Here is a 15,743-nt window from a genome sequence, read left to right as displayed (position 1 = left end):
TGGTGTATGTGTATGTGTATGTGGTGGTGTATGTGTATGTATATGTGGTGCTGTGTGTGTATGTGTATGTGGTGGTTTGTGTGTATGTGATGGTGTGTGTGTATGTGTATGTATATGTGTATGTGGTGGTGTATGTGTATGTGTATGTGGTGGTGTGTGTGTATGTGATGGCGTATGTGTATGATATGTGGTGGTGTATGTGTATGTGGTGGTGTGTGTGTATGTGTATGTGGTGGTTTGTGTGTATGTGATGGTATGTGTGTATGTGTATGTGGTGGTGTATGTGTATGTGTGTGTGTGGTGGTGTGTGTGTGTGTGAGTGAAACAGAGAACGACATGCTTCTTCGAACCCTACCACACCACAGGGCTGTGAATGGTTGATGATGCGAAGCAGTTGCTGATGCAAAAGCAGTCAGAAGTGAGGGAGAAAGCAAACAGTCCAGGGAGCAGGCTTGTCTCTGCGTGGGCAGAGGAGAGGGCTCCTGGTTTCTCAGGGTTCCTATTCCTCCATGTTCAAACACCACGATGTCCTTTCCAAGTTGAGGACATCATCCTCTCTCATGGGCGGTCCCTGTTCGATGTGGCCTCCTGACTCCTTCCAGGACGTATGTAGCAGTTACTACGTCACATATGTAGTTCCTTACGTTTCCTACCCTATGCAAAGATCAAACACTGAAGACTGTAACACCACTCATTGATTCCACCTGCAGGGCAGGTAATGTCTGTATCCTCCTATTACAGATGGGAGATGAAGCGCTAGACCGTCCCTGTCAGGGTGGGAACAAACCCAGCCTGTCTAGTTCCACAGTCAAAGAAGCAGCCCCTTTGGGCACACTGCTGCTCTGGCTGGAATGCACCACTGTATTGCTGCATCCGCTGTGGCCATTGTTATACCCAAAATGGATTAAAATCCCTTCCTATCAGATACATCTTTGTGTCGCACCCATCACGCCCACACACCATTAAATGAAAATGGGAAATCGGAATAGCTCAGGCTTCCCCGGATAGTTCACTCTTGACACTTTTCCATTTCTGGTCGTGTCTCTCGAGGTCTGTGATACTGTATTTATCTGATCATTTGATTATTACATTGGGCAATCGATCCCCATGGGCAAGACCATCTAATCATGCCTGCACATGGGTGCGCAGGAAGCATTTGCTAAATGAACAAAGGAGATTCGCGTTCTTGAGACAGTAACATTCCTCCACTGACGCATGGCTGTTTGTCCAATTTATGTGTCCCCAGGGTTTCAAGAAGGAGCCCTGGTGGCACTGTGATTACAGGTGGGGCTGCTCAGCACGAGGTCTGCAGTTTGAAACTACCAGCCTCTCCTCGGGAGCAAGACCTCTGTGCCGTGCAGGCTCCTTAAAAGACAGATCGGATGTGCTTCTCTTCTGTTGCACACATGAGCAAACAGTGTTAGATGCAACGGCATGGCACTGAAACCAAAAGGTCCAAAGTCCTTGAATTCAAAAAGAGGGGCCCTCAGGGAGGGGCTTCGTCGTGCAATCCCCTCTGCCCTGCTTAGGCAACAAGCATCCTTTTCATTAGTGAGGTTAATCAAGGTTGGCCAATCATTCCTCTATCACCGAGCGCACTGAGTTTGAAGGCAAGGGCTGCAAAAGATGTAAATCAAGCGGGCACACAAAGCACATGGCGACTGGCGAGCAGGGCACACACTGCTGCCTGTGGGAAGAACCTTCCCTCGCCACTCACCTGGCTGTAGATTTCAGCGGCTCTCTTGGCTCGAAGCATCTCCGGGATATCCATGCTCACTTGCATTCCTCTCCCTTTAATTTCGTTTTCCAAGTCTTTCTTATATTCTTTCTGAGAAAACAGAAAACACTTCCCAGAGCTCCGCCCTAACCTTACATAGCAAGGCAGAGAGTAACATATGTGAATCTCAAAGCCACCCTACGGCCCTAACGTGCCTGTAACTAAGCCATTCCAAACACTGGTATCCCTGCTGTACTACAAAGCCACACAGAGCTCATCATTATATTCTTTCTGGATACGATTTGATGTTTTCTGATAGTTTTACATTTGGGGGGCCGTATTAGTGGTTATGAATTGGGCTTCTAACTGCAAGTAGCAGTTCCTAACCACCAGCCACTCCATGGGGGAAAGATGAGTTACAATCTTGGAAAAAAATCACAGAGGCAGATCCCCCCTGTCCGGTAGTCAGTATCCACTCTGTGGTAGGGAGGGGTTTTTAGGTTGACCCTCTTACCTGGCTGGCCATTTCGGATGCTTTCCTAGCTCTCTGGATATCCACGGTATCTGTGCCCACCTGCATGCCTTTCCCTTTAATTTCAGTCTCCAGATCCCTTTTATAGTCTTTCTGTGCAAAATAAAATACATTTTGGACTCTATAACAATTTGAACATTTGTATTGAAAAACCATAAAGTCAGTTGACATCAAGATTGTGTCTTCTGCAGATAAGGTGCAGTCTTATTTCTTTTATAATCACAGAACCAGAAAGTTTCAACTTGCAATAGGAGCGACTTCTTCACCATGAATCAGAAAGCTTTTAAAATCTGAATTAAGAAGGAAAAACAGAGCTAGATGAGGGGACGTTTTTATATTTGAATATGATGAAAACGGTGAATTGGTGATTGACATAGGGCTAACTTAATTGATAAATAGCAATAAAACATGGTTGCAACGTTCTAACTTTGGCTCTGTGGAGAATAACTGCTGGTTGCTTTTCCTGTCAACAGCACACACATACACACACACACACACACACACACACACACATAATTTGCTGCCAGGTCACTCAGTGTTCTCTTATTCTAAACCATTCGACTTAGGTAGGATCTACGTAGGCCACCAATGAGCCCTATGGGATTTAAATAAATCATTATAGGTTAACTTGGACCCATCATGATTGGTCCCAGGATGGACAGATTTTTTTTCCACAGGAGACATCAGGAGACCTTTATCTTGCCTGTTGGACAGGAATGAAGAAGTGTGTCGCCCCCTGCCGCTGCTGGCAGTCCCTTTGCAAATACGAGAAAGACAGAAAGCAAATCTTGGTCACGTTCTTTGAGCCCTAGATTGAGGCATGCCTAAGCATGAATCCATGTCCTATACTATTTTGGCACCTCTATCTCTCTATCTCTATCTATCTATCTATCTATCTATCTATCTATCTATCTATCTATCTATCATCTATCTTTAGCTCTTGCTGCTGTCTTAAATTCTCAGCATCCCCGTTTACAGCCCAAAAACCATTTGGGGGGAGGTTTCCCAAGTAGATGAAGCCTCCCTTGAATTCTTTCTGATCACTAACCATGGAGGTAATGCAGGCAGAAGGCTCTGGCGAGTGGCATGCCCAGGGAGGGACAGTCTTAGGGTGTGTCCATGACGAAGGTCACATCCTGGGGATGGTACCAGGGATTGAATAGTCAGGAGTCATACCCTATCAGTCTCATCCTGGCTGCCTTGGTTGGTGGGCCCTGGACCCATCTTGGAAGCCCTTCTACCCTAGTAATGTACGTGTCCCAACCACGATCCTGTTTCTGCTTCCCTAGGCTCCCCTGTAACTGGGATGTCCTGATCTGCCACCAATCATGCTTTTGCAACAACTTCCTTTGCCCTCCCACGGGCCTTCTTAAAGTGTTGTATTCTCAACAAACCCTGGGGCGCCATTTTAACCTCATGCTAATGGTCTCCCTCCTCTAGGTGATGAGTCTATGTCTTCGTGTTGTTTTTGTCTCTTTTTAGACTTAATAAATGCTCTCCTTAAATTATTTTGGAGATAGGGGTCGCCCGTGGACCCTGTCCAGTCAATTCTGACTCACGGGAGCCCACGGGTCACAGAGTAGCACGGCTCCTCCGAGTACTTTGGCTAGAATCTTGAAGGATGGAAGCAGATCACCAGCCATCTCTGGGAGGTTTCAAACCATCAGCCTTTAGGTCAGTAGCCTATCAAGCTAAGGAAAATCACTTGGGCCACCCAGGAGCCGGCTGAGTCTTAGTAAAATTGGCACAGACACACACCTTTTAAAATACTTCTGTCGTAATGGGTGCATAAGCAAATGTGGTGAAGAAAGCTGATGGTGCCCAGCTTTCTAAAGATATAGCATCTGGGGTTTAAAGGCTTAAAGGTGAACAAGCGGCCATCTAGCTCAGAAGCAACAAAGCCCACATGGAAGAATCACACTGGCCTGTGCGATCATGAGGTGTCAAAGGGATCAGGGATCAGGCATCATCAGAACAAAAAACCTATCATTGTGAATGAGGGGGTGAGTGTGGAGTGAAGACCCAAAGCCCATTTGTAGGCCACTGGACATCCCCTTACAAAGGGTCTTGGGGAGGAGACGAGCCAGTAAGAGTGCGACGTAGCAACGATGAAACATACAACTTCCCTCTAGGTCCTAAATGTTTCCTCCCTGCACCCACTATCATGATCCGAGTTCTACCTTGCAAGTCTGGCTAGACCAGAGGTTGTACTTTGGTACAGATAGGAACTGGAAACACAGGGAATCCAGGGCAGATGATCCCTTCAGGACCAGTGGTGAGAGTGGCGGTACCGGGAGGGTGAAGGAAGGGTGGGTTGGAAAGGGGGAACTGATTATACGGATTTACATATAACCTCCTCCCTGGGGAACAGACGACAGAAAAGTGGGTGAAAGAAGACATTGGACAGTGCAAGATATGACAAAATAATAACTCATAAATTATCAAGGGTTCATGACGGAGGGGTAAAGGGGAGGAAGGGGGGAAAATGATGAGCTGATACCAGGGGCTCAAGTGGACAGCAAATATTTTGAGAATGATGAGGGCAATGAATGTACAAGTGTGCTTTACACAATTGATGTATGTATGGATTGTGATAAGAGTTGTATGAGCCCTAAATAAAATAATTAAAAAATAAAATAAAAAAGATACTTCTGTCGTATTAAAAAACTGCTGAGTGTAAAATTCAGCAAGATGCACACCTTTCTGGATACTTTTCTGTATGCATGTTATTCCTCAATAAAAATTTACAAAAAGAAGAAAACCTTTCACCATGTTCAATTCAGTTTCTCCCCAGTCCTTTTATTTTAATGCTGGCATAATCCCCATCTATAAAAAATTCTATTATACAGTAAATGTCGGTTTACTAATTTGATAGGAGGACAAAGACGGTAGCCTCGACAAAACTGGTCTGAGTGGCACGTAACCATCATAGAGCTGATTCCTCTTAAGTCTAAGTCTTCCCCCCGTTCTCCATAACCAAATCAACACCACTTTCCTAGGCCACAGTCCCAAAGAAGGGAGGGGGACTCTAAATCACACATTCTTTCTATTTCTTAACTTGGAAATACATTTTACTGACTTTGATGAATAACACCTGAGTCGGAAATGAAATGCCATGTATTACAATCTTTTTCATGTGTCAAAATTTAGTTTGCTCCATATCTGAAAACTTTTCTGAAGAGTTTTGTTTCTTAAACCACTTCGATACTCATTGCCTATGTGTTGGAAGGCACCCTAGTGGCATAGAGGTTACAGGAACTATAGTGGGTTACTAACTACAAGCCCAGCAGTTAGTTCAAAACCACCAGCTGCTCCGTGGGAGAAAGACGAGGCTTTTGAATCCTAGAAAGGGTTACGGTCCCCGAAACGCACAGGGGTAGTTCTCTCCTATCCTACAGGGTCACTATGAATTGGAATCGACTCAATGGCAATGAGTTTTGTTGTTGTTTGTTGTTGTTGTTTGTTGTTGTTGTTTGGGGGGTATGTTCTAGAGGGTTAAAATGACTTTACTGCGATTGAACAAGTTTGCAGAGCAAAATAGATTCCTACTCAGCAATCTACACACCAGTTATTTGGGACCTTGGTTGCAACCCTCACACTATGACAGCAGCACCCACTCTGTCTCCTCTTTCCCTTTGCCCAATTGTCCTACCTCTCCCTGACTTCTTCACTTGACTTTGAAGCAATGATGCCTTTTGGTTTCAGACAGCGGATGAGACGGAAAAGCAAGTTTTTTCCTGAGGAAATTGTTCACCTCACAGCTCTGTCTTTCATGTGGCTAAAGGTCTTTCTGGAAGTGGCTTCCGTTCTAAGCTAGCAGGATATCTAAGGACAGTCCTGGGGATCCACTAGTAGACATCAGACTCTTTTCCATGCGTTTGAATTTCATTCGACTGTCTGCTCCTGCTTTGTCTGATACCTCCTATTGCTATCTGTGTCAGAGCTGTCAGTAGTAGTCACTGGGCACCATCCATTTCTTCTGGTCTCAGACTAGTAGAGGCTGTCGTTCATGAATCCCATTAGTCCTTTGGACTAATTGTTTCCTCCGGTCTCTGGTTTTCTTGACTTTGCTCTGCTGCAGATGGAAAGTGACCAGGAGTTGTAACATAGGAGACTTCTAGCAAGTTCTGAAGACTCCAGTTACCATCCCCCAAAGTAGGATTAGCATATTGTGCCCATGATTAGATTATTCCAATTGACCTCGATGACCTTAAGGCTATGGCACTTTGTCCTCAAGCCTGGGATCCCAATCCAGGGAGGGGTCTGGTAACTACAGCTAAGATCTTTTCAGGATTACGCCTGTTGTGTGCTCTAACATATAAATGAACATGTGCAAATGTATACGGGGGGGGCGGGGGCGTGTTTCAAAACATTTATGGAAAAACTGAATTTAAAGACACTGTCCACAGATTTTTGAAGCCCCTCTGTGTGTAGAACGAGAAGTGTGGGAGTGCAGTGGGTTATGGATTGAGCTGCAGTTCAAATCCACCCGCAGCAGCATGGTAGAAAGATGAAACGGTATTGTGATGAATTGTATGAGCCCCAATAAATTGATTTAAAAAAAAAAAAGAAAAGCTTCGGAAAACAAAGGCAAGGCTTTTGACTCTGCGTAAAAGTCCCGGTCCCAGAAACTCACAGGGGTAGTTCCACTCTGTCCGGCAGGGGCGCTGTGACTTGGAATCCACTCAAGGGCGGTGAGCTTGTGAGAACAGCAGCGTGTCGGAAAAAGAACACTGCTGCTACTTCTTTAAGGGCTCAGAACAACACTGAGTAAAAGCAGTGATGCAAGGCATCCCTTGATGGCTGCTTTTCTCAAAAAGAAGGTTTTGATCTCTCTCCATCGAGAATAAGGTTGGCTGTTGGTTTTGTACCTATGCCCTTACTTGGGCGGAGCTCTTTCTCTTTTCCTTTTTTTTTTTTTCTTGGAACGATTTTTTTATTATCACTGAAGAGAGAAAAACAATACTGAGAAGTGGGCACATGGAAATCAAAGTATTGTTAAGTGGCGGTTGAACCTGGTGATTGGGATTTTTTTTTTAAAAGCAATTTATTGGGGCTCATACAATTCATCACAATACATAGATCAATTGTGTAAAGCACATCTATACATTTGTTGCCCTCATTATTCCCAAAATTTGCTTGCCTTTTGGATTCCCGGAATCTGCTAATTTGGTGATTGGGATCTTAATCCTGAAAACACATCACCATCTTTTCAGTTCCTGAGTGCTGCTTCTTTTTTATAATCGTTTCATTAGGAGTTCATACGACTCATCACAATCCATCCATACATCCATTTTGTCAAGCACATTTGTACATTAATTGCCCTCATCATTCTCAAAACATTTGCTCTCCACCGAAGCCCCCAGCATCAGCTCCTCATTGTTCCCCTTCGATTCCTATTTTGCTAAGAGTTTTTATCAAGAATAAGGGCTGATGTTCACCAGATGCCCGTTCTGCATCTGGATAATCAAGTGCTTCTTTTCCTTTACGAAGACGGTGGATTCTGTTGATTGATTGTTCTGATGCTGAACCAACCTTGTATTGCTGGCATGAATCCCACTTCATCAGGATATACTATTCATTTTGATGCGCAAGTGAATTCTGTTGGCTAGGACTGTGTTGTGCACTTTGGGTCTGTCTTCATGAGGGGAGGTCTAAAATGTCCTTTTTAGCGGTGTCTCTATCTGGGGTTGGAACCAGGGTTTTGCTGGCTTCACATAACGCCTGTGGGTGGATTCCTTCCTTTTTTATATTCTGGAATCGTTTGAGTCAGACTGGAGTCTGCTTCTCTGAATGTTTGGTCAAATTTCCAGTGAAGCTATCTGAGCCGGGGCTTTTTTTGTTTGTATTTTTTCCCCCTGACCTCTTCAATTTCTTCTTTCGTTGGGAGTCTGTTCAAATTTCCTACCTAAATTTATGTTACTTTAGGGAAGTGTTGTGTTTCTAGAAATCTGTCAATCTCTTCTAAGTTTACAAATGTGTTGGAGTGCAGTTTTTCATAATGTTCTGCCACGTTTGTTTGTTTGTTTTTATATCGGTTGGTTCTGTTATAAAATCTCTTTTCTCGGTTGTTGTTTTGGCTATTTGCATATTCTCATTCTTATCCTCTGTCAATTTAGCCAGTTGTTTGTCTATTTTACTGATTCTCTCTCAAAACAACAACAAAAGCCTGCAATCTTAGTTTTGTCTCTTTCTTTTGTTTTTCATTTATTTCTTCTCTAATCTGTATTAGTGCCTTTCTTCTGTTGGCTGGGGCTTTTTTTGTTGATCTTTCTTTGGTGTGAGTTGCACAGTGAAGGTCCTTATGTTGATGCATTCTTTTTATTGTGTGCATTAATGGCCATGAATTCTTTTTACTGTGTCCTGTACATTTTAGTATGTTGTTTTCATTTGTTTCTAGACTTTTTTGTTTTATTTTTAATTTCTTCTATTACCCATGTGTTTAAATTTTTCCCCCTTGTTGCTCATGTTTCTGATTTCTGGTACGATAGTGTTGCGATCCGAAAACATGCTTTCCAGTGCTTTCATTTTCTGCGGCTTTCTTTGTGACCTACAGTCTGGTCTACTACAGAAAAGCATCCCTGTGAGCCGGAGACCATGTGGACTGGGCTGCTGTCAGGTGTCTAGGAGGTCAAACGGGTTGATTATGCTATCTTGGTTGCATTTCGTTTGAGTCATTTTTCGGTCGGAGGTCCTGCTAAAGTGTGGGCTAATGTTTGCAGCTATTGCTGTAAAAGTCTATTTCACCTTGGATTTTGCTTGAGGTTTTTTATGCACTTTTCAATTAGGTTATTGGATGCCAAAAAATGAGGTTTCAAATTATTCCTGAAAAAAAATTAAAAAATCGAGAGAAAATGTAAACTTTCCATTCCGTTTTTGAAACGGTTTCAAAAACTAATGGAAAAATTCCAGACCACTTCTTTGTGCTCATACAGAGCTTGTACATGGATCGAGGGGCAGTTGTGCAAATAGAACAAAGAAATACTGCATGGTTTAAAATTAGGAAAAGTGTGTATCAGATAAATCTCACCAGATTTATTCAATCTGCATTCTGAGTACATTATCAATGAAGTCGGATTATAAAAAGAAGAATTTGGCATCAGGATTGCAGGAAGGCTTGTTAACAACCTGCGGTGTGCAGATGACATGCTCTTGCTTGTTGAGAATGAGGAGGCATTTTGGCACTTCCTGTAGAAGATCAAGGATTACAACCTTCAGTATGGATTACAACTCAATGTAAAGAAGTCCAAAATCCGCACAATTGGACCAACAGGTAACATCATGTGAAAGGGAGAGAAAAAGGTTGAAGCTGTCAAGGATTTGGTCTTGCTTGGCCCCACAATCAATGCTCATGGAAGTACCAGTCAAGAGATAAAAGACGTGTTGCATTGGGTAAAGCTGATGCATAAGCCCTCTTATAGAGTATGGACAAGCAAGGACAGTACTTTGAGGACTAAGATAGACCTGACCCAAGTCATGATCTTGCCTCAGGTGCATGTGAGGACATTGATTAAAGATGGCTACAAAAGAATCAATGTATTTGATTTAAGGTGATAGTGAAGACTGTTGAAAGTACCATGGGCTGCTGAGAAGACAAACAGATCTGCCTTGGAAGGCGTACAGAGCCAGCATGCTCCTTAGAGGCAAGGATGGCAAGACTTTGTCTTATGTACTTTGGACATTTTATCGGGGGAGGCCGGTCCCTGGAAAAGGACATCATGCTTGGTAAAGTGGAGGGATGGTGAAAGGAGAGGCAGGCCCTCAAGTCAATGGATTGACACAGCGGCTGCAACAACGGGCTCAGGTAGAGAAGCCATGGTGATGGTGCAGGACCAGGCAGTGTTTTGTTGTGCGAAGCGGGTCCTGTGGTGCATATATGGTCACTATGGGTCAGAACAGACTCAATGGCAGTTAACAACCAAACGACAATGTCATCTTGTTAGATTGATCCCTTCCTTAATCATTATTGTGTCCTTCTTTGTCTCCTGGGATGGAGTTTGATTTATGTTGATCAGATATTAATATTACCACCGCTGCTCTTTTTGGGTTGCTTGATGGGTTTTCTACCTCAGTAAACAGTGACAGTCTCAGAAACCCACAGGGGGTCGCTATGAGTTGGCATAGACTTGATTGCAGTGAGTTTTGAGCATCTGCTTAGTCATTGTTTTCCCCATCCTTTGATTTTTTAACTTATTTAGGCTGATGATGCTTGGGAGGGAAAGTTGCCACTCCGATTGGTGAAACGCAGGGCTGGGGACAGGGTCAGGTGGACAGGGTACTATAGCCACTATAGCTCAGGGAAGGGCAGGGGAGAGGGGGGTGGAGACAAAATCCAGGTGAGGGGAAGATGACGAAAGGGAGGGTGACCACTGTGGGCTGCAGAGTTAGTGGATTCATGTCTCTAAGCGAGGGGGTTCCTGGTTCTAATAATCAGGAGTGCTGGGGAAGGAGGAGCACACTTCTCAGGTCAGCAGGCAAAGTTGTGGAAGCATTTTCCAGTGGCCACGATAAGCAATCAAGGCCTGGCCCCTTCAAGTTCAAGGATCTCGGAGTTGCGTGTAGTCTGGTTGGGTAGAGAATCGACTGCTTTGTGCATGCCAACCACGTTCATGGTCAGGGACCACCTCTCTAGCATGGACCTGTGTCTGGATCCTCGCTCCCTCTTTCCTTTATGGATACCAGGATCGGCTCGCTGGAACGCTTGCCCTCAATCCTGGGCTTTCACTCCTTAAATCCGGATCATGTTCTGCTCATCTTGCTTCCTTGGGATGCTTTTTCTCAGCTCTTTGGCTTCCTATGGGGGACGCCATGAAGTCGTCTTTCTGTGTTCCTCATCCAAAGGTGCTTTGTCTCAGAATGGCCACGTTGAGCCAGGCTGGCAGGCAGCGTTCCTCTGCTCCGCATCCCTCCGTCACTGCATTCCTCCATCCAGCTCTCCTTCGGACCGGCATTTCATTCCGTTCTTCATCTTTCCTTTGAAGGGCCAGGATTTCCACCTGGCCTCTATTTCGCTTGGTTTTTAGATCTTTGCTCTAGATGGGCAGCATGACGCATCCGACTAAAGCTGTCATCCTGGCTCCTTCTCTCGGGCAACGTAATCCTGAATGAACTAATCTACACCCACTAGACATATCTGTGTGTGAAAACATGCCAACTTCCCATACAGGGAATATGCTTCGAAGTCTGCTGTTAGGTGAAAGAATAAAATACAAAATCTATGTTTTCCCACATTTTTCTTTTTCAAAAACAAAGATACCTTCTCTTCACTTAAATTCTCACTTCCATAAGGACAACTTCAAAACTCCTCTGGTCCTGAAGCCCTACGTATGTCCCAATGTGCTACTTTGAATTGAACATAACTCCCTTCTTATAATAAGAAAAAAATTCATATTATTGTATGTAGTGATTCTACGGTGATTCTAGCACTGCCATAAAACTGATTCCAACTCATAGTGACTCTATAGGACAGGGTAAAACTGTCCCTGTGGGTTTCTGAGACTATAAATCTTTATGGGAGTAGAAAGCATCAGTTATCTCCAGTGGAGTGGCTGATGGTTTTGAACTGCTGACCTAGAGGTTAGCAGCCTACTCATAACCCAGTGGTTAGGTAAGTAGTTAATTACTTGCTGGATGCTTGGAAGTCCAGTGAAAGGAATCAAATAGCATCCATAAATCCTCCATCTCGGATAACAGAAAAGTGGGTGAAGGGAGACATTGGACAGTGCAAGATATGACAAAATGATAATTTATAAATTATCAAGGGTTCCTGAGGGAGGAGGGAGCAGGGAGAGAGGGGAAAATGAGGAGCTGATGCCAGGGGCTTAAGTGGAGAGCAAATGTTTTGAGAATGATGAGGGCAATGAATGTACAAATGTGCTTTGCACAATTGATGTACGTATGGATTGTGATAAGAGTTGTATGAGCCCCTAATAAAATGTTTTTTTAAAATTCTCTGTCTAATCCAATCTTGGTCATGTCATTTCCCTGGGTGGTGCCAACCCCTGGGATTGTAGGAAGATACCCACACAGTCATAATAACTAACCAGCTATCTTTCATCTTCCGCCATCTCCTGTGTGTGAATGAAGCCCGAGTTAGCTCTTCCAAACTACATAGGTCACAGAGCAACTCTCGGAGGGGCCCATCGAAGGCCCCGCTTAATCAGCCTCGCTCTAAGTCAGCAAATATCCTTAAACCTTCAACTCAAATTTGTCATCACTTGGGCTTCTTACAAAATCGTCTCTTTCCAGGTAGTGTCTACTCCAGAGAGTCCAAGAAGCAGGGAACTCATTCCTAGGTGTTTCTTCTGAAATGCCTCTATGGTCTGACTCCCATAACTGATATTTGATAGAGAGCCTCTCAGGCAAATCTCTAAATTCATGTCATGCCAGGAACTGCATGCATTACATGAAAAGGGAAAAATATTCTTATTGAGTGAAGAACAAGGTCATTCAGAAAGATATACTACTTCCACCCAAACTACTGGCTGTAGAAATGTCAGGGACAGGGTAAGAATGGGTCAACCGAGGCTTTTCTGAGACCACAGAGCAAATCACACAGAGATGGCCATCACTGCCACAATGAACAGTTGAAAGGACAGATATACTAAGATGAGAAATGTATCAGATACCTGTTCTATCTAACATGACATATCGAGCACCCATCATGACCTATTGTTAAAGGAAAGACAGTATGAAAACATTGATAGTAGCCTCGATTGATGGAAGGCACAGGGGGAACTCAGAATTGGAAACACTGCCTTCCACATGAGACTTCCTGGCCACTGCACTCATGTCCATCAACCCTGCGCCAATGAAGGCTTGCGTGCTGCTGCGACACTGAACACACCACAGCACAGCTTACAACGAAGACGGACGAGGAAGAAAGGTCCTTAGAACCTATTTCCAAACACAAACCAATAAAAGGCTTATGAGTAATGATGTGATCTCTAACGGTTTATGAGGTGGCCCCAGAGGCTGCGGCATTTTGCTGCCTTGTACCTGGGGCTGCCAGGAGCTGCAGGTCAACTCAACAACAGCTCACAACATATCAGGGGACAAAGGAAGACGGTCTGTACACAGGTCGTGCAAATACCTTTTCCTGAGCTTCGTGTGCTTCAAGAATATTCGCGTGACGGAAAAAAAAAAAAACACGAATGTGAATTTTCAAAGAAGCAGACTGATTGAGAGTATTTCCATCCAGACCTATTAAAACCAGCCGCAAAGATTTGGAAAATTCCATATACCAAGCCAGTGGGTAATATGATTTATACTAAGTTCCAAAATAGGCACTTCCAGGTCTGTCCCAGGCATTCTCTCACCTCACTAGCTATCTCCGAAGCCTTTTTGGCCCGCTGGATTTCAAGGGTGTCTGTGCCCACGTGCATTCCCTTGCCTTTGATCATGAACTCCAGGTCTTTCTTGTATTCTTTCTGGAAAAGGCAACATCCAACAACAGTCAGACACTCTGTGGACACACATGTTTACAACTGACGAGAGGCAAGCATTTGAAAAACAAAATATAACTCATTTTGAACTATGAATGATCATGTATATGTATATATTAACAACTGTCTGGGGGTTGGGTGCTAGGTGCTGGGTGCTGAGGGGGAGAGGGTGGGTATAAACAGGCTGATATGGCATCAATACAATTGATTTTGAGGCCAGAGCATTCATGAACTATGCAATGCTGGAAATGTTTCTCAACATTCCCAATCTTTGGTTTATTCTTCTAGAAATGTGGGAAATAATTCATCCAATGCAGGATTACTATAGGAATAAATGAGCAGGCACATGGCATAGCGCCCAGGGTAGAGTTGGTCCTTGGGAATTGAGAATTTATGTTATATTACTGCTCTCTCCATACATCAGTCTTTCCTTCGAATAAGGCTCAATTTATTGGAATTCTTGCCATCACCTTTTCATTTAACGCAATTTGGCTGATTTCTGCCATTAGGAATTTCTCCAAATCATCATGAAAAGTTATTCCAGATTTTAACCTGAATGTAGACTATGGATGTCACCAGTAACAGAAGAATTGTGGTTGTGTAATGACCATATTAGTCAAAGGCATCACAGTGGACATCGTTCTTCCCCCTAACCAGACCCACTATCCCTCTTCTGGCAAAAACGCCTCGATTTTCGTCTGGGGACTTGTCTTTATACTGCTCTCACTTCATTCACTACAGGGTGGGTTCAATTCTACCACCTTCCTACATATATACTTAGCTATACTAAAATATTTCTTCTACCCTCTAACTTATTTTAAAAAGCATTAATATGGCCAAAGTTGAATATAAAAGAAAAAAGACATCATTCTTCAGAATAGGCTATACTTAAAATGTCTTTCAAACCGGCACAGAAAATGAACTAAACAAATGGTTGGCCTGAGACCAAGATTACTACACTCGCCAACCACAGGGCTTGATGACGACAGGTCAGCAGTAGACACAAAATTGTGATTGACCTAATCACATTCTTTAACTGGAGCTCTAAGAGAACATGGTCATTTCTCCCTGAGATTGCCAGCTATGGAAATTAATTATGAAGCTGTTAGGGGGGGCCGCCACAGAGAGACAGCCTTCTAAGAATGAAGCCAAGAGAGACTTTAACAATACTGAGGGAGGGAAGCAATGGAGAGACTGACATCATTTGAATTCCAGGCTGAAGCAATTTGACCTTAGGACCTTTTTTCCCATTCCATTAAATCAATAAATTTCTTCTGTTGCTTAACACAAGTCAGGTTGGGTTTCTATCATGGTCAACCTAACCAATAGGGCTATCATCGTCCCCACAATTCCCTAACTAATAAGAGCGAATCTTGAATTTTCTTCACCGCTACTTTCAGCTCGATTCCCCTCCAGCCAAAAAGTTATTATTTAGCCCCATGGCGATGAGGGAATATAAGGGTTCAAAAACTGAAGGATCTCAGAGGTATTCCATTCCTTCTCAGAAAGGTCACAGGGAGTTGGAAGGAGCCGCTTTCCTTTAATGAAGAGGTTTAGCTAGGGTTGTTCAGCGGTCTAAGCAAGGCCTGTGAGAGTCCCTGGATTATGACCTGCTGAGTCCATAAACTCTACAGCTGCAATTAGTGGTTGACCATGGTGCCCTGGGCGCTCTGCCTTCCACCTTCATGGGCTTAAATGAGCCAATTCAGTCTCATGGAACTGGGTACTCTCTACATCGACTGTTTGTTTGTATGCATGTTCTGCAAAATGAAGAAATGGTCATTTTTGAAAAAGAGAGTACCATGTAGAAAAAAGAAACAGCTTCTTGGTTTTGTTTTTCAGTCATGGGCAGGGAGAAGCCGGAGAGCGCATGTAGCGCTTGACCTACCATGCTGCCCTGAGATATACTCACCTCACTCGCCATTTCGGATGCTCGCTTTGCTCTTTGAATTTCAAGAACTTCTGAGCTGAGTTCCATTCCTTTCCCTTTGATTTCATTTTCCAAATCTTTCTTATATTCTTTCTAGGAGACAAGAATAATACCATTCAA

General features: G+C 43.7%; 1 protein-coding gene across 9 annotated transcripts in view; it reads right to left on the bottom strand.

The window, feature by feature from the left end:
• Window positions 1-15,743, bottom strand: part of NEBL (nebulette) — a 463,302-nt gene that overhangs the window by 58,221 nt on the left and 389,338 nt on the right. For 4 of the 9 annotated variants that reach the window (XM_045300212.1, XM_045300217.1, XM_045300214.1 and 1 more), the window contains 4 exons: window positions 15,606-15,716; window positions 13,568-13,678; window positions 2,232-2,342; window positions 1,718-1,828 (listed from right to left, as the gene is read on the bottom strand). The exons of 2 other annotated variants lie outside the window; for them this stretch is intronic. In XM_045300212.1, coding sequence (XP_045156147.1) covers window positions 1,718-1,828; window positions 2,232-2,342; window positions 13,568-13,678; window positions 15,606-15,716 — 444 coding nt within the window. The remainder of the gene's footprint in view (window positions 1-1,717; window positions 1,829-2,231; window positions 2,343-13,567; window positions 13,679-15,605; window positions 15,717-15,743) is intronic. 3 more of the 9 variants (XM_045300216.1, XM_045300215.1, XM_045300218.1) reach the window with 3 other exon arrangements.

Source organism: Echinops telfairi, unplaced genomic scaffold (assembly GCF_000313985.2).
Source record: "Echinops telfairi isolate 266 unplaced genomic scaffold, ASM31398v2 ScPeMD7_7461;HRSCAF=8499, whole genome shotgun sequence".
Taxonomy (NCBI): Eukaryota; Metazoa; Chordata; class Mammalia; order Afrosoricida; family Tenrecidae; genus Echinops; species Echinops telfairi.
Note: the sequence above shows the minus strand (reverse complement) of the source record. Positions and strands in the feature narration are given on the sequence as shown.